This window comes from Saimiri boliviensis, chromosome 8 (assembly GCF_048565385.1).
Source record: "Saimiri boliviensis isolate mSaiBol1 chromosome 8, mSaiBol1.pri, whole genome shotgun sequence".
Taxonomy (NCBI): Eukaryota; Metazoa; Chordata; class Mammalia; order Primates; family Cebidae; genus Saimiri; species Saimiri boliviensis.
In genome coordinates, this window is record NC_133456.1 from 27,032,758 (window position 1) to 27,057,281 (window position 24,524).

The window sequence follows — 24,524 nt, forward strand, 5'->3', positions numbered from 1 at the left end:
AGTCTGTTTGACCACGGAAACTGACAGGTTATCAGTAAGGAAAACGAAGTATAGCGGCATATTGGCCAGTCTCAAATCCTTGAAAGGTGCAAACGTTAAAAAGTGAAAAGAGGCCGGGCGAGGTGGCTCACGCCTATCATCTCAGCACTTTAGGAGGCAGACACAGGAAGACTGCTTGGGCCCAGGAGTTCGAGATCAGCCTGGATAACACAGCGAGACCCCATCTCTACAAAACATGTAAAAATTGTCCGGGTGTGGTGGTGCTCGCCTGTAGTCCAAGATACTCAGGAGGCTAAGGCAGAGGTTCCCTTGAGCACAGGAAGTCCAGGCTGCAGTGAGCCGAGATCGGGCCATTGCACCCCAGCCTGAGTGAGAGCGAGATGCCGTTAAAAAAAAAAAAAGGTGAGACGTAGGTTTTACCTGTGCCTCCACGCCCCACTGTGCCCTCCCTTGCCCATCCAGAAGTCGCCTTGCGGTTCCGCGCACCGGCGTCTACATCCCACCTCGGGCGAGGGCCGCGGGCCGTGCGGCTGCGGGAGGAGGAGTGGCCCCGGCCCGACCCCAGTACCTGCTCTCCCCCTCGCAGTCCGGCAACCGTCTTTGGCCCAAGTAACCTCCGCCCGCCCAGTCCGGCGTGCCCCGCCCCTTCCCGTGGCGACGGGCGGCTAAGCAACCGGAGCGGGCTCGACTCAGTGCTTTCGAGCCCCCCACGCCCCCAGTGAGCCGCGAGCGACTTCCACCTGGCCCAGTCGGGCCTCCGCGTCCCGGGCCGGTCCCCGCGCAGGGCGGAGCTGGCCCGGCCCGGAGTTCGCCCCGCCCCGCCTCGCCGTAAGCTGACCGTGTGGCGGCCGGGCGGGGGCCTGGCAGGGGAGAGAAGGGGAGGAGAAAGGAGAGGAGGAAAGTGGAGCCCGGCGGGCCGGAGGGAGGAAAGGAAGGGGCGGAGGCGAAGGGCAGAGTGTGCCGGCGCGCGGGGGAGCCTCGGCGCGGGGCGCCTCTCGGAGCCCAAGTGGCGGCCGCGGAGCGGAGCCAGCCCCTCCCCTGCCCGGAGCCGCCCGCCGGGGCCGTCCCGAGCGGCGACAGCCCAGGCGTCCCGGCCCGCCAGCCAGGGCAGCCGAGGCCCCGGGACTCGGCCGTGAGCGCTGCAGGAGGGATGGTGGCGGCGGGGCGCGGGCCAGCGCGGGCGCCGTGAGCCGGAGCTCCGCGCGGGGCATGCGGCTGCGGCCCCCGGCCCTCGGCCCCCGCGCTCCGGCCCCCGCCGTCCGCCCGCCCGCCCCCGCGGAGTGCAGCGCCCGCGCCGCCGCTGAGGCGGGCACCCCACCATGCCGCGGGCCCCGGCGCCGCTGTTCGCCTGCCTGCTGGGGCTCTGTGCGCTCCTGCCCCGGCTTGCAGGTAAGCCGCGCCGCCCGCGGAGCCCAAAGAAACTTGGTCGCGCACACAGCCGCGGGCTGGCGTCTCGGAGGGGCGGGGAGCGCAGGCGGCGCGGGAGGGCGGAGGGCGCCCTCGGGGCACTCCCTGGTGGGCCAGTCGCTGGGGGACAGCCCCGCGGGGCTCTCCCGAACTGCGTGCGCCACCAACCGCGCGCAGCCCCGCCGGGCAGTCGGGAGTCGCTTGTCCCCTCCCGGGCTGAGGAGGAGCTTCCCTTCCTGTGTAAACAGCCCGGCCGGTCTGCTGACCTCGCCCGCCAGCGCCCGCGCCCAGGGCACGGGGAGGACCGCCACCAGCCCTGACTTAGGGCCCGGGCTCTCCGTTCGCGGGCACAAAGCGACCCTTGTGGCCGGCCGGGGACAGGCGGGCTGCCGGGGGCGGGGGGGGATGCTGCTGGTGTCCGGTTCCCGGGGAAGCAAGGGAGGCTGGAAGCCCCAGTCAAAGCCCGGGGCCACCTCCGCTCCGGAGGGCTCGTCTCCCGAAACGCGGGGGCGCAGGGCCCAGAGCGAATCCTGGAGTTCGCCGCTCCTAGCCCACCTCCTTCGTTTGAAGATGCAGCCCCCTCCCGCCTGCTTCCTCCTCACCCTCACCCAGGCCACGCAAACCCGAGGGGGGACCCGCGTCCCAAACCACGGCCCCACCTGGGACTTTATCATATTCCTTCTGTCCGACTTTCTCCCGCGATTTGCACACACTCCGAGCCTCACACTCCCCTAACTGTGGTGGATTCTGGAGCAGAGGACAGGGACTGTGGAGATTGCCATAGCCCGACGCTGCCGTGGGCCGGCGTCCGTGCGAGGATCCCTCGGTTACCTGCTCTTAGTTTTCGGAGTTGGGAGAGGACCAGACGTGGCAGTTCGGAGGCCCTCGAGGAAGGATGCACTTGTTTGGGATGCGGACTTTCTCCTCTCCTTTAGGAAATAAGAGTGCTCTGTTCACTTTCCAGCCGGAGATACTCGATGGCTCTAGTGAGCCAAGTGGTTGCCTGGCTGCCCGACGGGAGGACTGTTCCCCCAGGCTGTCTCATTTACATAAGGCAGTGGAGGTTTAGGTTGAAGAGTGGAGGAGGGGTCTGAGTAAACAAAAAATTAGTTCGGACTCTAATTAAAATGTAATGCTGTAGCGAGGTTTTTGGTTTTTTGTTTTAAATGGGAAAATAACTCCAGAGCTTGGAGTAGATTCGTGGATTCCAGACACCCATCCGGCAGCCAGTGCTCATCTTGGAGATTTTCATGGGTCCCTAGGGAAAGCGAAGAGCAGGGAGAAGTATCCCGAAACACACAGGAAAGTATTGTCAACACTCCCCTGCTCCACAAGGACTTTCCTTTAGTTTGAAAGTGGGCACTTTTTCTTTTTTGGGAGGTAAATGTTCCTTTAATACTTTTTAATGATAATAGACAGTAGATTTTAATTTTGGCAAAATAAGAAAATCTGGCAATCCTGTTAACCGCCCCTTCTCTTTTTCTGTTTTTTTTTGTTTTGTTTTTAAATCTTAGTTTTCTTTGAAAATCTGAAGTTTAGAAACTGCCAAAGGAGATGGCTTCTAAGTTCCTTTCCAGCTTGATATTCTGTAATTCTGATAAACAGAATTATAATAATTTCCAGTTGCAATTTTTTTTTTTTTTTTTTTTTTTTGAGTCAGAGTTTCACTCTTGTAGCCCAGTCTGTAGTGCATTGGTGCCATCTCGGCTGACTGCAACCTCCATCTCTCAGGTTCAAGCGATTCTCCTGCCTTAGTCTCTGGAGTAGCAGGGATTACAGGCACCACCACCATGCCTGTCTAATTTTTAGTAAAGTCGGGGTTTCACCAGGTTGGTGGGGCAGGCCTTGAACTCCTGACCTCAGGTGATCTGCCTGCCTTGGCCCCCCAAAGTGCTGGGATTAAAGGCATGAGCCACCGTGCCAGGCCGCAAATAATTTTTAAAAATACATTATTTTCCACTTGCATAGTGCTTTCTCTTTTTCAAAGGTCACATCTTCACAGTGGTGTCCATTTTCTCACCTGGACTCAGGAAGGAAGTGACTTGCCCTTCCCCTGTACTTGGATCAGGAGTGGTGAACCAGGGACAATGTTGGTCCAGTGCCCTTTGTCCTACCTGACTCAGCGTAGGGAGGAGAAAAGCACTGAGCGTGGTGGTTCATTTGCAGCTCTTTCGGGTTCCCTTTTCCCATTGCTCGTCTCTCTTATTTTTTATTTTTTTATTTTTTGAGACGGAGTTTTGCTCTTGTTGCCTAAGCTGGAGTGCAATGGCACCATCTCAGCTCACCGCAACCTCTGCCTCCCAGGTTCAAGTGATTCTTCTGCTTCAGCCTCCTGAGTAGTTGGGATTACAGGCATGCGCCACCACACCCTGTTAATTTTGTATTTTTAGAAGAGGTGACGTTTATCTATGTTGGTCAGGCTGGTCTCAAACTGAAGTGATCCACCTGCCTCAGCCTCCCAAAGGGCTGGGATTACAGGTGTGAGCCACCACATCCAGCCTCCGCCCATTTCTTTGACCACCGGTTTTGATGGTGGTGGCGGAGCAAGCCATGCCACTGGCCTCCAGAACTTGCTGCTTACCTCTTAAGGCCCTGAAGCTTCTCAGGGTTAGCAGAGGCTGACTCATATCTGTGTGATTTCTCCTGGTTTCTCAGTGTTGCTGAATTAACTTCAACATTCTGGTATTTTTTTTTTCTTCCCTCCCCTTTTTTTCTTCTTGAAGCACTACAGGTACTTTATTCAGGCTGTGTTCCTGTCTTGCTACTAGGAACATGATTTGAAAGAAAAAATTACTTTGAGAAAAGAAAGGTGACCCTCAAGGCCATGCCTGCCTGGGTGTCTGTCCCTGGACCAGTGGCTGAGTGGCTTTCTCTGTTACTCTAACCTCACTTTCATCTCAGTACGGATTTCCAACGGGAAACTGACCTTAGGTTTCAGGGACTCATTTCAAACAAGTCCCTGGCCGGCTGACAACCCCTTCCCAACCCCACCAAGTGTTATCTTCTGCTCTCTCTATTAACTTATGGCCAGGAGACTGCAGACCGAATCCTAGGACATGGTCATCCCACAAAACCAGGGCTCTCATTGAGGTAAGGCTTTTCCACGCTGCCTTTGCTAAGACAGAGAGGAGCACCGTCTTGATTCTGCAACAGCACTGGAATTATATGTGCTGTCACATTCATTTCTTTTTAAAAAGCAATCAAATGTTCTTCTAGTGAATGCTCTGCACATCCTAAGAAAGCTCTTTGTTTTATTTAGTGGACTCTTGTTGGCAGCACCCTTCCCCTCCCCCTCACCCCCTACCACATTTCCTGTGTTCTGTGATGGAGTTGTTGGAATCTGGCTGTGTCTGCAGTTCTCTGTAGGTAACCAGGCACTGGTTTAGAGCTGACAGGACAATGAAGTCATTGGTCTGCAGACTCCTGTTTATCCTATGGATTTACATTTTAACTCATCCTTGAGTTGGGGGAGCTTTTTATAAAGGGGATTGAGGCAGAAGAGGGCAGGGTCTAATTAGCTCTAATTAGTATTCCCTGCCTGCTTGTTCTCCATGCTTATTTAGCTACTGAGGCAACGGGGAATTAAAATATCTAAAGTAGTTTGGCAAAAGGCCCTTTGTGCCTGTGTGCCCTGGTAACTACTTTTCTTCTTCAGCCTGGCCATGGAAATATTCTGAGATGCTTTAACGATATCAGTAATGTGGGACAATTACATGCTACTTAATAATAGGGCCCCTTTCACATGGCAGTGTGCAGCTGGGTTAATGGGATAGGTCTCTTTTCACAGGTATTTCCAGTTGGCTGGAGCTGAGGGCCTTGGAGAGCTGACTGCCATGGTTTGTTTTCCTTCTTTCCGGTTGGAATGGGATTAATGGCCTCTATAAATGTAAAGGAACGCTTTATTTAGAGGCGTCCATTTGTTTCTGAGCTTCTTGCTTCCGTTGAATGCAGAGTTTGCTTCCCGGGCCACTTGGTGAAAAGTTTGTTCGAAGACAGGCTTGATTCATCCCCTAAGGCTGATGCTTTGAAGGCACTGCAGGGTAGCCTGCCCTCTCTTTATGGGATTCCCTCCCCAACTCCAGCCAGACGTTTTCAGAGCTAGTTGTCTCTTGTAGAGCTGGGATCTACTTCTGCAACTTGTTCCCTTTAGTTATTCTCAGCTCCCACTCAGAGTGATCCTAAGATCCAACTCAAGTCAGATCATGTCTCTCTGCTTAAAACCTTCGAATGGCTTCCCAGAGTCCTGCCAGGCTCCATGAACTCTTCCCCCGACTTCCATGACTTTCCTTCCATGCGTCCCAGAAAGTTTCCTTCACCACTTTCCCTTCGCATCCTTTGATCTAGCAGCATGGGCCTCCCACTGTCCCTCCGGCGTGCCAGCCATGCTCCCACAGCAGCCCTTCTCCCTGCCTGGAATACTCTCCAAGATAGCTGCATGACTGGCATCCTCCACCTTGCAAACCTTTTCTTAGCGTCTCCTGCTCAGCCAAGTTTTCTCTGGCCGCTCCCAGCTACAGCTGCAGCCTCTTCCCTATATCCCACATTCTTTTTATCTCCTCTCCTTCTTTAATTTTTGTCCTTAGCACGCATCACCATCTAATGTAACTACATATCTTATTCACGGTCTATTTCCCCTAAGTAGAATTCTCCCTCAGCCAGGATGTGAGATCCGTGAATAAGGGAGTCTTGTTAGGTTTATTCATCTCTGTATACTACATGCCTAGAACAGTGCTAGACACATACTTGTTGCATGAATAAGGGATGAACCTGAGTCTTGGTAATTGGGAGGTGAAGAGGGGATGCATCCCATCCTCAAGTCCCTTCTGCCTTCTATAGCTAGCTTTGAAGTCAGGGACTATGAAAGTGGCATCTTAGGAAGAAACATCCTGGGAAAAAGATATTCTGTTGGAATCTTTTCTTTTTCTTTCTTTTTTTTTTTTTTTTTTTTTCGACAGAGTCTCCTTCTGTCGCCCAGGTTGGAGTGCATTGGTGTGATTTCTGCTCACCACAACCTCCTCCTCCCAGGTTCAAGTGATTCTCCTGCCTCAGCCTACCAAGTAGCTGGGATTATAGGCATGCACCACTGTACCTGGCTAATTTTTGTATTTCTAGTAGAGATGGGGTTTCGTCTGTTGGCCAGACTGGTCTTGAATTCCTCAGGTGATCTGCCCGCCTCAGCCTCCCAAAGTGCTGGGATTACAGGCATGAGCCACCATGGTCGGCCTTGTGTCAGGATTTTTGAGCTGGTGTGGAGGCCGTTTGGTCCACTCCCTGAATTGTTTGCATGAGGAAGCCGAAGTTTACTTGAGGAAGTGACTTGCCCTAGGTCATATAACCAACAAGGACGAATAATTCCTTGGGTCTTTTATGCCCAGGCTATCCTGTTCTCTTTCCCTGCATCTCTGGATAGAGTAGAACTATCTCCTCCTCCTGCTGCCTCATAGCCCATTCCATTAGGGAGACTAGGGGCTGCAGCTCGTCTGTCTCACCTGCTACCTGGTGAATTGCCCTGGTCTCATTTACCTGTGTCCCTGACACAGCCACGATGCTTAGTGCTCAATTGATCCCTCCTCTCCTCCAAGGATTTTAATGGCCTTAGAAAAACTTTATTTAAAATATTTCGGCTAGGCACGGTGGCTCACACTTGTAATTCTAGCACTTTGGGAGGCCGATGCAGGTGGATTTCCTGAGGTCAGGAGTTTGAAACCACCCTGGCCAACATGGAGAAACCCAGTCTCTACTAAAAATATAAAAATTAGCTGGGCATGGTGGCATGTGCCTGTAATCCCAACTACTCAGGAAGCTGAGACAGGAGGATCACTTGAACCTCGGAGGCCAAGGTTGCAGTGAGCTGAGATCACACCATTGTACTCCAACCTGGGCAACAGATAGAGACTCCATTTCAAAAATAAATAAATAAATCTCTACATATGTACTTCTTTTTTTTTTCTTTTTTTCTTTTTTTTTTTTTTTTTTTTTTTTGAGATGGAGTCCCACTCTGTTGCCCAGGCTGGAGGAAAGTGATGTGATCTAGACTCACTGCAACCTCTGCCTCCTGGGTTCAATCGATTCTCATGCCTCAGTCTTCCAAGTAGCTGAGATATAGGCACGTGCCACCATGCCCGGCTAATTTTTTGTATTTTTAGTAGAGATGGGGTTTCATCGTGTAGGCCAAGCTGGTCTTGAACTCGTGACCTCAGGTGATCTGCCTGCCTCAGCCTCCCAAAGTCCTGGGATTATAGACATGAACCACTGTGCTTGGTGACTCTCTTTTATGTGTATATGTGTATATATACATATATATATATATATATGTATTTTTAATTTTTAATTTTTAATTTTTTTTTTTTTTAGAAAGACAGAATCTCACTCTGTCACCCAGGCTGGAGTGCATTGTCATGATCGTGTCCCACTGTAGCCTTAACTCTTGGCCTCAGTTGATCCTCCCTCCTGGTCCTTGCAAAGTGTTGGGATTACAGACGTGAGCTAGTGTGCCTGGCCCTAAAAAAAAAAACTTTTCTAAAAATTTAGAACAGTTTTAGATTTTCAGAAAAATTGAGAAGATAGTGCAGAGAGTTTCCGTCCACATCACACCCAGTTTTGCCTATTACTAACAGCTTACATTAGTATGGTACCTTTATTACAATTAATGAACCATATTGACATATTATTATTAACTAAAGTCCGTCAGTTTAGATTTCCTTAGTGTTTACTTAAGTCTTTTTTCTGTTCTGGGATCCCATCCAAGATACCACAAAACACTGAGTTGTCATGTCACCTTGGATTCCTATGGCTATGACAGTTTCTCAGTCTTTTCCTTGTTTTTTGTGGAAAAACAAGGAAAGTACAGGTCAGATATTTTGTAGATCATCCCCTTCTTGGGATTTGTCTGATTTTTTTCCCATGATTAGACAAAATTTGGAAGAAGAACATAGAGGTAATCAATTGCCTTTTTAAAAAATTACCTTTTGATTAGGTAATATATTTCTATAATTTTTAAAAAGTATAACTCAAAGTGAGAAGCCTCTCATCTTTCTTGTTGCCCTTCAGTGCAGGATATTTCTGTGACCCCTTTCCTAAACAGATTATTCCTGTATAATTCCTATTATAAAGCTAATAAGCTTTCTTATGTATCCTGAGGGTTTCTATGCATATATTACAAATATTCCTCTTCCATTTTTATTCAAAGGCAGCACAAAACACAGTATGGATCTTGCTTTTTATTTTTAACTTAGCTTCATGTCAATACAGAGAACAGGCTCATTTTTTCTTTACAGCTGTATAGTACTCCATGGTATGAATTGGTGTTTTAAAAATAGAAGTCAGATCTGTAAGGCTGGTATTGTTGAGTGTTGCACAGATGTCTGATGTTCATAAAGGCAGTCTAGGATGAGAACTGCTGGGATAGAACCTTTCTAGAGCATTTTTGCATTTCATGGTAATATGTAGACATATGGCTGTTTAATTGCAAGAGTCTATACTGAGACTCTTTTGTCCATTGTGTGACAAATGTGAGGGCGGAATTCAGGGTGTGGGGAGAAGCATTCCAGGGCATTGCCAACTTCAAGGCAGAAAGGCATTCTAGCTTCTGTGTTTACTTCTGTTATCCCACTGAATATTCTGGATCAGGAAATGCCAATTGCAGGTATATGTCTGTTTTAGTAGTAGTTGTCTAATCTTGGACCTCTGGGGTGTACAGAAGTGGGGAAAGGCTGAATGGAAGGAGGCCAACTAGGAGGCTGTGGCAGGAATTTAGACCAGAGGGCCTGGCTTGGGCTGTTGGGACTGGAGGTTGCAGACAGGAAGGGTTGGCTTAGGATAAACATTTCTTGCATCTTGAAGGAATGACCAACCGGACGTGGTGGCTCCCTGGATGATTGATAAACACAGGGGTGAGTCAGTAAATTTCAGAAGAACATATTTTTAGATTATAGTTTGCAGTAAACCTTGGGCTTCAGTGACATTAAGCAAAAGAGATACAGGGAGTTGCCACTGAACTGAGAATAGTCACTATGCAGACAGCAACGAAGATGAGATGTGGCCATCGTCTGGCCTGCTAGTTCCTGTTTGCATGACCTGGACCTAACACTCTGACATTTGTGAACTCCGGCTGTTTAGTTTTTTATTCATCACTTCCTTCCTTTTCAAAATGCTTATTGGTGCCGAGTGACTCATCCAGCAAAGTCCAAACTCTGAAATATTAATAGGTGGAGAGAGGAAAGATGCCAAGGGAGTGAGTCTGGCACTGCACGTATCAGCATACAGCCTGTGGTTTTGGATCTTGGAGTACCTGTCTGGTACCTGTACCTGGCACACTGTGAGTTCCTGGACATCAAGAGCTGGTGGATCATTCACCTGTGTATCTCTAGCATCCCCCAGTCCAGTGCTGAGCATTTAGGGTTTGTTGAATGCAGAGTTTCCTGGATTTGAATCACTAAGTGAGCCAAGTGTGGTAGCTCATACCTGTAATCCTAGCACTTTGGGAGGCTCAAGCAGGAGGATCACTTGAGCCCAGGAGTTTGAGAGCAGACTGGACAACATGGCAAGACCCTGTCTCCACCAAAAATTAAAAATTAAAAAAAAAAAAAATTAGCCAGGCATGGTAGTGTGTACTTGCAGTCGGGAGGCTGAGGTGGGAAAATCACTTGAGGCCAGGAGTTTGAGGCTGCAGTGATAGCACTACTGCACTCCAGCCTGGGCAGCAGAGCTAAACCCTGTCTCAAACAAGAAATCAAAAAAAGAAAACTCACTGAGTGAGTGAATTCATTTAAAATTAGAAGGTTATCAGCACAGGCAGGTCCAGCTTCCCAGTAGGTTGTGTTCAGACCTTCTTGGTCCACATTTGGGCCTGGGATGGCTTTTCCTCTTGAAGTAAGATAAGGCACGGTGGGTGGGTCCCAGCAGCACCAGAGCCTCCTGCTGCAGGCCTCCCTGGGTGAGGTCAATGAGGAGGAGGAGGCCGAGGGTTCAGGCTTAGGGCTGGTGGAAACCTTTGTTCTCACCCTCTATGGGCTCTCAAAGCTTCTATTCCTTTTTTCCTAGTCTCTCAGGTTCTGGCTATTTCTCCCTCCCCTTCTGTCCCAACTACCATCCTTATCTCAATTGGTATTTCTTCCTTCTAAAGTCCCTGGGGTGACATGGTAAAGCTTCCTTCCCCCCTCCACCACCTCTTGCACCCACCCCTCTCCCAGTCAGCAATTATGCCATTTGCAATTTCTGTGAGTTTTTGCTGCTAGGGACAAAGGAGAGGCAGGGAGTTAAAATTAGCAAATTAGGGAAATGTTCCAGTTGCAAGATGGTTTTTTTTTCCCCCCCCCTATTTTGGCACTTCTTCTCTTTTACTTTTTAAATGTTTCTTTTCTTTTTCCAGCTTTATGGAGGTATGGTTGACAAATAAAAATTGTATATATTTGATATGACGTTTTACTCTATGTATACATTTGCAGTAATTACTACAATCCAGCTAATTCACATATTCTCCACCTCCCATAGTTACCTTTTTGTGTGTGTGGTGAGAGTGTTTAAGATCTACTCTCTTAACAATTCTCAAGTATACAATGCATTGTTATTAACTGTAGTCACCATTCTGCACATAGATCTCCAGAACTTATTTACTTATTTATTCTCTCTGAAACTTTGTACCCTTTTTTTTTTTTTTTTTTGAGACGGAGTTTCGCTCTTGTTACCCAGGCTGGAGTGCAATGGCGCGATCTCGGCTCACCGCAACCTCCGCCTCCTGGGTTCAGGCAATTCTCCTGCCTCAGCCTCCTGAGTAGCTGGGATTATAGGCACGCGCCACCATGCCCAGCTAATTTTTTGTATTTTTAGTAGAGACGGGGTTTCACCATGTTGACCAGGTTGGTCTCGATCTCTCGACCTCGTGATCCACCCGCCTCGGCCTCCCAAAGTGCTGGGATTACAGGCTTGAGCCACCTCGCCCGGCTAACTTTGCACCCTTTAACCATCTCCCCTTTCTCCACCCTACCCCTACCAGCGATGGCAACCACCGTTTTACTCTCTGTATCTCTGAGTTCAACTTTTTTCGAGTCCACATATAAATGACATAATGCAGTATGTCTTTCTGTGCCTGACTTAATAGTCTTCTCCAGGTTCATCCTGGAATGATTTTCTCCATTTTTTTAAAGGCTAAATAGATTCCATTGTATGTATATACCACTTTTTAAAAATATCACATTTTCTTCATCTGTCTGTTGATTCCATATCTTGGCTGTTATGAATAGTGCTGCAAGTAACATCGGGGTGCAGGTATGTCTTTGACACACTGATTTCATTTTCTTTGGCTATATACCCAGAAGTGGAATTGCTGAAACACACAGGAGTTCTAGTTTAAGGAATCTCCATGCCGTTTTCCCTAATAGCTGTACTAATTCACATTCCCACCAACAGTGTACAAAGTTTCCCAGTTCCCTTTTATCCACATTCTTGCTAGCACTGGCAATCTTTTGTCTTTTTGTGTTTTTGGGGAAAAAAAAAAAAATCTTGCTCTGTCGCCCAGGCTGGAGGGCAGTGGTGCCACCTTGGCTCACTACAACCTTCGCCTCCCAGGTTCAAGTGATTGTCCTGCCTCAGCCTCCGGAGTAGCTGGAATTACAGGCGTGTACCACGATGCCTGGCTATTTTTAAATTTAATTTAATTTAATTTTTTAGTAGAGATGGGGTTTCACCACGTTAGCCAGGCTGGTCTCGAACTCCTGACCCCATGCGGTCTACCCGCCTCAGTGTCCCAAAGTGCTGGAATTACAGGTGGGAGCCAGTGTGCCTGGCCTGTCTTTTTAATAGCCGTCCTAACAGGTATGAAGTGATAGCTTATTGTCATTTTAACTTGCATTTCCCTGATGATTAGTGACGTGGGACATTTTTTCTTATACGTGTTAGCTATTTGTATGTCTTCTTTTGGAAAATGTCTATTAGGTCCGTTGCTCATTTTTCTTTCTTTTTTTTTTTTTTTGAGACAGAGTCTCATTCTGCCGCACAGGCTGGAGTTCAGTGGCGCTCTCTTGGCTCACTGCAGCCTCTGCCTCTTGGGTTCAAGTGATTTTCGTGCCTCAGCCTCTCGAGTAGCTGGGATTACAGGGGTGCACCACCATACACAGCTAATTTTTGTTTTTTTTTTTTTTTTTTTTGAGACGGAGTTTCGCTCTTGTTACCCAGGCTGGAGTGCAATGGCGCGATCTCGGCTCACCGCAACCTCCGCCTCCTGAGTAGCTAGGATTACAGGCACGTGCCACCATGCCCAGCTGATTTTTTGTATTTTTAGTAGAGACGGGGTTTCACCATGTTGATCAGGATGGTCTCGATCTCTCGACCTCGTGATCCACCCGCCTTGGCCTCCCAAAGTGCTGGGATTACAGGCTTGAGCCACCGCGCCTGGCTAATTTTTGTATTTTTAATAGAGACAGGGTTTTACCATGTTGTCCAGGCTGGTCTCAAACCCCTGACCTCAGCTGATCCTCCCATCTCAGTCTCCTAAAGTGCTGGGATTATAGGTGTGAGCCACCATGCCTGGCCCATTGCTCATTTTTCTAATTGGGTTATTTGTTTCCTTAACATTGAGTTGTTTGAATTCTCTATGTATTTGGATATTAACCCCTTATCAGATGTATGGTTTGCAAATATTCTTTTGCATATAGTAGGTTGTTTCTTCCCTCTGTTCTTTGCTGTGCAGAAGCTTTTTAGTTTGATAGAATTCCATTTGCCTATTTTCATTTTTGTTGCCTGTGCTTCTAGGGTAATATTCAAAAATCATTGCCTAGTCCAGTGTCAGGAAGCCTTTCTCGTATGTTTTCTCTTGGCAGTTTTACATTTCAGGTGTTACATTTAAGGTTTTAATCCATATTGAGTTGATTTTTAAAATACAGTGTGAGATAAGGGTCCAGTTTTGTTCTGTATGTGGATATCTGGTTGTTCCAAAACCATTTATTGAAGAGACCAACCTTTCCACATTGTGTGTTCTTGACCACTTTGTTGAAGATCAGTTCACCGTAAATGCCTGGATTTATTTCTGGGTGCTTTATTCTGTTCCATTGGTCTATATGTTTGTTTTTATGCCAGTACCATGCTGTTTTAATTATAGTTGCTTTGTAGTATATTTTGAAATCGGGTAATACAATACCTCCACCTTTGTTCTTCTTGCTTACGATTGCTTTGGTTATCCAGGTTTCATAGAAACTTTTGTGCTTTTGTATAAATTTTAGGATTGTTTTTCTATTTCTGTGAAAAACACCATTGGAATTTTGATAAAGAGTGAATCGAATTTTTACACTGGATAGCATGGACATTTTAACAATATTCTTCCAAACCATGAGCACAGGATGTCTTTCCATTTTGGGATGGTTCTTCAGTCTTTCTGTCTGTCTGTCTGTCTGTCTTTCTTTCTTTCTTTCTTTCTTTCTTTCTTTCTTTCTTTCTTTCCTTCCTTCCTTCCTTCCTTCCTTCCTTCCCTCCCTCCCTCCCTCCCTCCCTCCTTCCTTCCTTCCTTCCTTCCTTCCTTCCTTCCTTCCCTCCCTCCCTCTCTCTCTCTCTCTCTCTTTCTTTCTTTCTTTCTTTCCTTCTTTCTTTCCTTCTTTCTTTCTGTCTGTCTGTCTGTCTGTCTGTCTGTCTGTCTGTCTTTTGGGACTGGGCCTCCCTCAGTTGCCCAGGTTGGAGTGCAGTGGTATGATCGTGGCACACTGCAACCTTGACCTCCTGGGCTCAAGTGATCCTCCTGCCTTAGCTTCCGGAGTAGCTGAAACTACAAGTGCATACTATGACACCTGGTGAAATTTTGTCTTTCTTGGAGACGGGGCCCCTATCTTGCCTAGGCTGGTTTCAGACTCCTAGGCTCAAACAATCCTCCTGCCTTTGCCACCAAAATGTTGGGATTATTATAGGCGTGACAACATGCCCAGCCTTGGGTTTTTCTTATTTGACCTATTAATAGATATGTTGAATCAAAGGATTTCCTCTATCTTAATTCAACGTTGTATTCCTGGGATACATGGCTTCTTTCAGTACACCATAAATTTTGATGTGAGAGTATGTGATTTAGGATTTTCTTTTTTTAAAAATGCCTGAATAAAACCAATCTGTTCTTTTTTCTTTTCTTTTTTGTACTATTTTTGGCATTTTGGACTGACTAAATGTAAAGTGGCCTTGTTCTGTCTCACTGAAAGAGGATTTTCTGAGTTATGGGGGAAATGAAAATCCAAGTGGGCCCAGCGGAAGAAACGAAGTTCCTAACACAAGTGTGCATGCATGATGAACGCTTCAAAAACTCAATGTGCAGCCTCAGCAAATGAGCCTTAACCTGCAATTAGCATTGGGACCTGCACCCTTCAGACTCAGAGAGGTCTGCTGTTAAAGAAGGAAGTAATTCCCCCTACTTATTCAAAGGCCTGATCCATGAAATTTATAGCCAGGAACTAATTGGTGCATCTTTATCTTGCTTTAAAGGTCTCAACATATGTGCTAGTGGAAGTGCCACCTCATGTGAAGAATGTCTGCTAATCCACCCAAAATGTGCCTGGTGCTCCAAAGAGGTATGTGGGTGGGGGAGGGGAGGACAAAGGAAAGAAATGTCGACATGGTGACGGTGAGGAGGGGCGACACAGCAGCACACCAATTCACTGTACATAAAAACCTTCTGTGGCTTCTCTAAGCTGCCTCTTCCCCGTCAAGCCAGAGCAATGACAAATCCAAGTTTATGAAACGAGAAGTTAAACTGGGTTTCTTGATAGTGTGGAATGTTAATTCTATTTTGGGGAAACAAGACTTTCCTTCTCTTTTGTTTAGAAACCAATTAGGATTCTTCTCTAGTTTTCTGATCTTTGGTATAAGAACTCCAGAAGACCTGAGCTTGCGAACTGAGTCTGTTGCATAATGATTCAAAACCTATCTAAATGGGTGGCATGTTGGTGGAGACCAGTCATCTTAGTGGGCTTACTTGAGAATAAATATTAGGAATTAGCCTTTATGTAATGATTTTATTTAAAAATAATGGCTTCCATTTCTTTAAGCCTTGTAGGAAGAGATACAGGTTTGGGACAATGTTAGGTTATTGGTATCATAAAGCAATGTGGGCTGGGTACAGTGGCTCACACCAGCACTGTGGGAAGCCAAGGCAGGGGGATTGCTTGAAGCTTGAGCTCAGGAGTTTGAGACCAACATGGACAACATAGCGAGACCCTATCCCTACTAAATAAATCAGGAAAGAAAGAAAGAGAGAGGGAGGGAGGGAGGAAAGAAGGAAGGAAGGAGGGAAGGGAATGTAGCATGGTGGCCTAATCAGAAAATGATCGATTTCTAAATTTCCTGTCTTGAGGGAAATTTCTGGGTCACAAACCCTCCCTGTATAAATGCCCCATTAAGGTTATTTGTTAAAGAACCCAGGACTTGCTGTTTAGGACTGGCTCAGTCTGCAACTCAGTGTGCGGTTCCTGTCAGGAGGACAAAGAGATGGCTCTCAGGAGACTGGGGTTATTCTCCAGCATGGGAGCCTCAGAGGTCTAGGGATTCCTTTAACTTATGATGGCTAAAAATGATCATGTGGGGACTCTACTAGATGTCATACACTTGTACATTGTACAGTATCTCTGATCCTCACAACAGCTCTGTCAGGTGGGTGTAAGACATTCGTTTTATTGATGAAAATCTGAGGCTCGGAGCAGTCAAGTGATTCACTCAAGGTCACACAAGTGTGCCAAAGCTGGAGTTTTAATCTGACTTCTGAGCCCAAGCTTTTCCCTCCAGACTACATGACCTCTTGCTTGCTATGTGAACTCTCTAAAACGTCAATTTTAAAACTTTGAGAGTTCTCAGTTTACTTTGAGAGAGAAATCTTTCCAACATATAAACCTTTAATCGCATTTGTGATTAGTTGTACCATCTTTGTTATGACTCTTCTTAATCTTCCTTTCGTTCTGTGTGACCTGCAGGGCAGATCCAAGCTCTGTGGCTCCTGCCTTCCTCCTCCTGTCATCTCTTGTCTGATGGACATTTAGCCAGAGGGAACCACCTGCAGATCCCCAGAGAGCCCAGCTTGATAAACCCCTGCTTGATCTTCCTGGTGTTGTTCCTCCTCCCTAGAGAGCCTTCTTGGCTTTTTCTTTTTCTATCTATCTATCTTTCATTCATTCATTTATTCATTCATTCATTCATTTAGAGACACGATCTTTCTTGGTCTGTCACCCAGGCTAGAATACAGTAGTATAGTCGTAGCTCACTACAGCTTCCACCTCCTGGGCTTAGGCAATCCTCCCACCTCAACCACCAGGTAGCTGGGACTACAGGTATGTGTCACTATGCTTGGCTAATTAAACATTTTTTTTTAAGCGATGGGATCTCTATGTATTCCAGTCTTGTCTGGAACTCCTGGCATCAAGGAATCCTCTTGCCTTGGCCTCCCAAAGTGCCAGGATTACAGGTGTGAGCCACCATGCCCGGCCCTCCTTTCCTTGACTGATACCTATGTATTATTTTTAGGATTCATTTCAGGCCAAGTATGCAGTGGCACACAACTGTAATCCCAGCACTTTGGGAAGCCAAGGCAAGTGGATCGCTTGAGCTCAGAAGTTCAAGACCAGCCTGGGCAACATAACGAAACCCCATCGCTACAAAAAAAAAAAAAAAAAAAAAAAAAAAAAAAAAATTAGCTGGGTGTGCTGGTGAATGCCTGTGGTCCCACCTACTTGGGGGGCTAAAGTGGGAGGATCACTTGAGCCCAGGGAGAGGAGCTGTAGTGAGCCAAGATTGTGCCACTGCACTCCAGCCTGACCAACAGAGCAAGACCCTGTCTCAAAAAAGAAAAAAAAATCAGTTTAACTTCAGCTACTTCATAAAGACCTGTGTATGACTATCTCCATCTGTCCATCCATCCATCCATTTATCTGTATATCCATTTGATATGAGAATATAAGCTCCCTCCACTGGAGTGTTAGGGGCAGGGGTTCTATCTGTTTTCTTCATTGCTGTATTCCCGAATGGTGCTTAGCACATAGTAGTTGCGCAAAGGATTTTACTGGATAGCTATTTATTGTATGTCTGCTAGGTGCAGGCAATGACTACCTCTTTGTCCCCCTGTAGTCTGCTTTTTTAGCACTTATAACCTCTTTCTGTTTTAATTTGTTTTCATGCCTGTTACCCACTAAATCATCATCTCCTTGAGAAACTAAACTGTCTTATTCATTTTGGATACCCAGTATCCAGCCAAGAATCTGGCAGGAATTTGTATTTGATAAAAGAGTACTGTTAAAAAGACATGGAGTTAGAAAACCAAAGTTTCAATCAGCTTTGCCATGATTTACTCTTAATTTCTTGATATGTAAAATGAAAATGACAGTTCCAAACCTCCAGCACGACTGGGAGTATAAAATGAGATCGGTGCATGAGGGGACTTACGGATGGGGCTGATTAGCTGAGCCTCCTGAATGGCTGCCACTGTCATCCATGAGTATTTTCTAGTGAGATGTGGCTAGAAAATCCAGAAGCCCGGGTCCATTTTTACTTTAAGTAGCTTCCTTCCTTGTGCTAGTACTTCCACAAGTCAGACTTCCTGATGCTGACAGTAAATGAACGTGTCCCTAGGAGCTTGTTATCACCCTAGCCCACACCTGGGCTCCCTGTTCAGCCCACTGGCCTCCCTCTCTGCTCATCAGGAGCCTCATTCTTGTCTGAAGAAACTCCTATGATCCCTGCCCTGGAACGCAGCTTCCCATCTTCTTTGGGGGTGACCTTTCCCTAGAGCATGTTTTAGAGAGCCAGGTTAGGAGAGTTCAGGAATGGTTATTCATTATTCATTTATTTATTTGAGGTAGTGTCTCACTCTCAGTGTCCAGGCTGCAATGCAGTGATACAATCATGGCTCACTGCAGCTTCAACCTCCCAGGCCAGGTGATTCTTTCACCCAGCTTCTTGAGTAGCTGGGATTACAGGTGTGTGCCACCACACCTGGCTAATTTTTGTATTTTTAGTAGAGATGAGGTTTCACCATGTTGCCCAGGCTGGTCTTGAACTCCTAGGCTCAAGTGATCTGCCTGCCTCTGCCTCCTGAAGTGCTGGGATTATAGGCATGAGCCACCACACCTGGCCATGAATGGTTTTGATCAACCCCAGCCCCTTAGCAGACAGAATAAGTGTGGCTGGGTGCTTTCTAAACTGTATATCCCAGGACATCATCAAAGATGTAATGAGCATGTGATTGTCTACACTAAGTGCTGCTGCCCAGAAGACAGCCAATGAGGGCCAACTATGAGAATGAATCCCATGGGGATTCCCCTGCTCTAGATCCCATTTTCCCCTTATTTTACTTGAGATGGGAATGGAGACTCCTTATCCCTGCTTTTCACATCCCTTGTAACCTAATTCCACGGCTCCTGGCTCCACCTCCTCCCACAGATATCATGTGTGAGTTCACCCGTGTCCTTCCCCACAGCCCCCAGCACGGTGCTCTTGCTGGTTCTCTCAGTTGGCTCTGTGCCACATCAGCCCCAGCTCTCTTGGCTTTGTTTTCTTCTTCTTCTTCTTCTTCTTCTTCTTCTTTTCATTTTTAATTATTTAGTTTATTTGTTTTCGGAGACAGGGTCTTACTCTCTTGCCCAGGCTACAGTGTGGTGGTGTGATCATAGCTCACTGCAGCCTCAATCTCTCAGACTCAAGCGATCTTCTCACCTTAGCCTCCTGAGTCTCTGGGACTACAGGCCTATCCCACAACACTTGGACAGTTTTTAAATTTTTAAAAATTTTAATTTTTGGTAGAGAACAGGTCTCACTATGTTGCCCAGGCTAGTCTTGAACTCCTGGGCTCAAGTGGTTCTCTCGCCTCAGCTTCCCAGTGTGCTGGGATTGCAGACAGTGAGCCACTATGCCTGGCCTCTTGCCTTTGTTTTCTCACCGTGGTTTACATGAGGGTTTCAGACTTACTTTCTGCCTTTATGTCCAGAGTTGCCAGACTCTCCACTACTCTGAGACCAGGATGTGTGGCCCCCTGCCTGTCCTGGCCTGTGCACACTGCCCCTGCTTCTCTGCAACGTACTCCTTGCCTTTTTCTAGACAGCCTTGGCCATTTGTTTCTCGGTCCACTTCCCGGCCGCTTGTGGTGCTGTTTGTACAGCACAGCTTAAGACACATATATTAGTCCATTCTCACATTGCTATAAGGAAATACCCAAGACTGGGTAATTTATAAAGGAAAGAGGTTTAATTGACTCACAGTTCAGCATGGCTGGGCAGGCCTCAGGAAACGTATAACCATGGTGGAAGAGAAGACATGACAACTTCACAAGGTGTCAGGAAGAAGAAGTGCCAAGCAAACGGGGAAGAGCCCCTTATAAAACTATCAGATTTCATGAGAACTCTCTCACCATCAAGAGAATAGCATGGGGGAAATCACCCCCATGATTCAGTTACCTCCACTTGGCCTCTCCCTTGACATGTGAGGATTATGGGGATTATAAGGATTACAGTTCAAATGAGGTTTGGGTGGGACACAAAGCCTAACCATATCAACATACACAAACCCCAGCAGTTTATGGTCTATTTTGTCCATCATTTTTTTAAATGGACATTTTGTCTTCACCCTAAGATTGTAAATTTTACAACCCAGTCAGTTGTCTTGAGGAATGTGCCTGGAAGAGAGTGTGCAGATGCTTTCAAAGCAGGGCCTGGGGTTTACCTACATTCTTCCTACTCACACTGTTGCCTAAAATCCAGTCACATGGCAATGCCTAAGTGCAGTGAGAACAGGGAGACTTGCTTTGTGCCCCAGAAGAAAGGGAGAATGGGCTCAGCGTCCTGGCAGCTTATGCTCTTGTCACTTGTAAGAGGACAGTGGTTTGGGAGAAGTGGGCAAGGCTGAGGGACGAATGCTCCCTGTGAGAACACAAAGCAGGGTTGGGGAAAGCAAGAGAGGAGGCAAAGGCAGAGAGATTGCCCTTAGGGCTTGCAGAAGTTGAGAGGTTTTCAGGGTCTGAATATGAGGCTCTGTGAAATGGTGTGGCTGTGGGCGGTACCGGCTGCCGTGAAATCTAGGAGAGGACCAGGTTAGGCAAGGCCACCACAGTGGAGCTGAAATCTCACAGGGAGAAGAACAATGAGGCTTGAAGTATTTGAATGTGTGGAAATGGGGTCGGGCATGGCAGAAGTCTAGTGAAGCCTGGGCTGGAGTGAGCGGTCTTTGCCTGGGGAAGTGGATGTGGAGAAGAAGAAATGAAGCATCAGTAGGATTGGAGGGAGGAGCATGAGGAGGGAGACAGATAAGAGGCTGGGAACAAGATGGGTCAACTGAAATGAAAAGAATCAGTATTCAATCCAGCTCACATAAACTATAGATTCCTTAAAGAACATCTCCTTGTGGTCAGACTAAATGAAAGAAATAATACTGGCCTATTGTAGACACTTCATAAAGATTTGTTCAATGAATTGAATGAGTCCATTGAAAGCCGGCAGAGGGATTTCTCCATCCCCCAGGCAGGGAGTATACGTGGCAGTGTGTTGTTGGCACACATTTTGGTTGTCATCAGCTACCTTGCCCTCAAATCCCTGAGGGTTCTGCAAAGTTGGGGCTGCAGGCTTGGCTGGTCATGTGGCCAGACCCTGCCGTATCCCAGCCGGAAAGGTCGGCCTCAGCAAGAAGCCAGCTCCCCGCCTGCGTCCACTTCTCCCCTGGGCTCTCCGCCTGTTTACTAGTTTGTTTCTTCCCTCTTCGTCGAAGGGATTGGGCATACTGGCTTCCTTTCTTGCTTGAGTTTCTTTTGCTCAAGGGCCTATAGTTTCTCAAATCTTCTACTCTGTTTCAGAAACAAACAAGAATTTGTCCTTTCCCCCAAAACAATCACCTTCACTTTTTTAGAGTTTTAGCCTTCAGCGATAGTAGGCAGGATGACACTCAAATAATGTAATAGAGAAACTTGGCATAGAGAAACCTGAATGCCCTGGCCATGATACTGGACAACTGAGTACCCATTGAGCACTAGCCTTGACGGCAGGAAAAGAGATCTTGATCAGCAAAAAAATATATAGGGGAGCTGGGTGTCATGGCTGACACCTGTAATCCCAGCATTTTGGGAGGCCGAAGCAGGTGAACCCGGGAGTTCAAGACCAGACCAGCCTGGCCAACATGGCGCATGCATATATATATATATAGTTGTTGTTTGTTTGTTTGTGTTTGAGAGGGAATAGGCACACACACACATACACACACGCGTGCGCACACGGAGTCAGGTGTTTCATTGTTACAATAAGTAGCAAACCTCATCTTACCCTCCATGTAACAGTGATGGTGGGGTGAGTGAGCATGGTGGCTTACAATAAGTTGCAAACACCAGTGTTCTGACAAGTGTTATTACCACTTAGTGACTAAAAGCAGCAATAGACCAGGCCTGGTGGCTTATACCTGTGATCCCAGCACTTTGGGAGGCTGAGGCGAGAGGATTGCTTGAGCCCAGGAGTTCTAGAGCATCCTGGGCAACATAGCGAGACCTGGTCTCTACAAAAATTAAAACATTAGTGGGGTGTGGTGGCATGTGCCTGTAGTCCCAGCTATTTGGGAGGCTGAGGTGGGAAGAAACTTGGGCCTGGGAAGTTGAAGCTGCAGTGAGTGGCAATCATATCACTGCACTCCAGCCTGGGTGACAGAGCGAGACCCAGTCTCTTAGTAAAAACCAAAAAGCTGCCCAGGGTGCTTCAGGTTTCTGTTCTCATTCTGTTGCTTTTCTCCTTTGGAGAATTTGTTGAGGGCATTTCTGGAGACCAGGGATCAGTACTTTGTGTGCGGTAACCTCTTCTGCATAGAGGATAGGGGTCATCTGCAAGCCGTTGTGCTGTGTCCCATTAGAAGCCCATCCTGGAGCTAGTTTCCATTTTTCCCTGTTGAGATGAAGTGCCCCCTCCTTTTCTACAGGTTAAGGCCCCTCTGTACCTGCTTCTCTGCAAGCGGATATTTATCCCTCACGTTTGGTAGGTAACAGATCTGTGTATTTGGGGCAGCAGAGAAATACTGCCTTCAGAAGGATGGAATCTGTGTGCCCAAAGTTCGTTTCCTGCTGTAGAACTTGGCAGTGGACTTGGCTAAAGTGGGAGGCACATGTGGCAAAGAGCACTGGATTTGGGCCCAAGAAGCCTGAACTCTGACTTCTTGGGTGAACTTAGGCATGTGGACCTCTGATCCCCACCTGTGGAAGCCAGGTCATGGCACCAGGTGATACAGCCAAGGACCCTTCCCCTTGGAACTTGCTACATCCGACACCTGGCAGAGGGTCCAAATGTCAGGTCTCTGGGATCTGAAGCTCTTACACCCTCAGACATCAGGATGTCATTCATGTGGGGAGGATTTTCTTTTTCTTTCAACTTTTATGTTAGATACACGGGGTACACATGCAGGTTTGTTGTATGGGGATATCATACTCAGGTAGTGAACATAGTACCCAATAGGTAGTTTTTTGACCCATAACGCCCCCTCCCCAGTAGTTCACAGTATCTGTTGTTCCCATGTTTATGTTCTTGGGTGCTCAGTGTTTAGGTCCCACTAATAAGTGAAAACATGGGATTTGGTTTCTGTTCCTGCATTAATTAGCTGAGGAAGGAGGATTTTCCAAATCATGAGTCTGTCTTTTCTCCAAGGCTTTATGATTTGAGTTGTCTGTATTTATTGAATTCAGAGCTTAGAAATATAGGTATCAGGACATTTTCTCCCCCTCCCCCCTTTTTTTAACCTTAAACTATTAAGGATTAAGGGACATTTTCTTGATTTATAATGTTTGTGTACCTAGAAGGTCATAGTCATTACAAGATATGTACCTGGTCTCTGTCATTTTGGTTTTCTCTCTTTAAATATGCATATATCCTTGTTCAAAATTAAAATATCTAGGCTGGGCGCTGTGGTTCACGTCTGTAATCCCAGCACTTTGGGCAGCCAACCTGAGGTCAAGGGTTTGAGACCAGCCTGGTCAACATGGCAAAACGCTGTCTCTACTGAAAATGCAAAAATTAGCCAGGCATAGTAGCACACGCTTGTAATCCCAGCTACTCAGGAGGCTGAGACAGGAGGATCACTTGAACCTGGGAGGCACAGGTTGTAGTGAGCTGAGATTGCAACACTGCACTCCAGCCTAGAGGACAGAGTGAGACTGTCTGAAAAATAAAAACAAAATTGCCTAGAAAAGAACACACGGAATAGAGACGAGGCTCTTGGTTTGTGGCTCGTCTCCCTCTGTTGAGGTCTGTAGCACTCTCAGTTCCTTTTCTTGGTCTACACGAACCCACAGCTAAAAATCAGTCATGGCTTACTCCTTCCTAATTGAGCCAAAAATCAGTCAATCAAAAGAAATTAGTCACAGCTATTTTTCAGACTCCGTAAAAGAGAACTTCACCTCCTGGGGGAATTCCCCTATTGAAGTAGCTGCCTTGCCCTCAGAGCTCCTATGCCCCAAGGTGCCTCAGCTAGTGGCTCTGAGTCCCTAGATCTCTGGGTCAATGACAGGACTCAGTATATAGGTAAAGACATCTCAAAGTTGTTGAGCACATCAATACAGCCATCTAGCCTGCCCCAGGTAGCAAGAAAACGAACTTTGACACTGATGATAGAGGATGGAGATGCATGGCACTGAGAAGAAATCTAACTTTGATCCACATGGCGTATGGGGTGTCCCTTGCTGTCTCCAAGGCTGGAGCTGCTGAAATGGGAGTCCCTTTGTACCATCATGTTGCTGACTTGGTCTGCACTTCCGAAGTCAGTGCAACCCTGCAAGTTACACCTTTAATGTGATTAGCAGTGGTTTTCACACTGGCAACCAGATGACAGTGTAGGAGCCCATGATTCTTGTTGTTGGTGCAGCTAACTTCAGGGAAGCCTCGTGTGCTTTGGAGTTGAGGTTTATCACAACCTCAGCTGAATGATGTTTTTAAGGAGAAACATGGGAAAGCTGCTACTAATGAAGGGCATGAAGAGGGCTTTACTCCGAACATCCTAGAGCAGGTGTCCCCAAACTACGGCCCTCGGGTCGCATGCGGCCCCCTGAGGCCATTTATTCAGCACCCCCACCACCACACTTCAGGAAGAGGCACCTCTTTCATTGGTGGTCAGTGAGAGGAGCACAGTATGTGGCGGCCCTCCAATGGTCTGAGGGA

At 47.1% G+C, this 24,524-nt stretch overlaps 1 protein-coding gene across 1 annotated transcript in view; it reads left to right on the forward strand.

Annotated features, from left to right (window-relative positions):
* The first annotated feature begins 876 nt into the window (after positions 1-876).
* The window catches only part of ITGB5 (integrin subunit beta 5), a 124,852-nt gene continuing 101,204 nt past the window's right edge, over positions 877-24,524 (forward strand). Inside the window, exons 1-2 of the mRNA XM_039477282.2 lie at positions 877-1,389; positions 14,860-14,945. Coding sequence (XP_039333216.1) covers positions 1,320-1,389; positions 14,860-14,945 — 156 coding nt within the window. The 5' untranslated portion in view covers positions 877-1,319. The remainder of the gene's footprint in view (positions 1,390-14,859; positions 14,946-24,524) is intronic.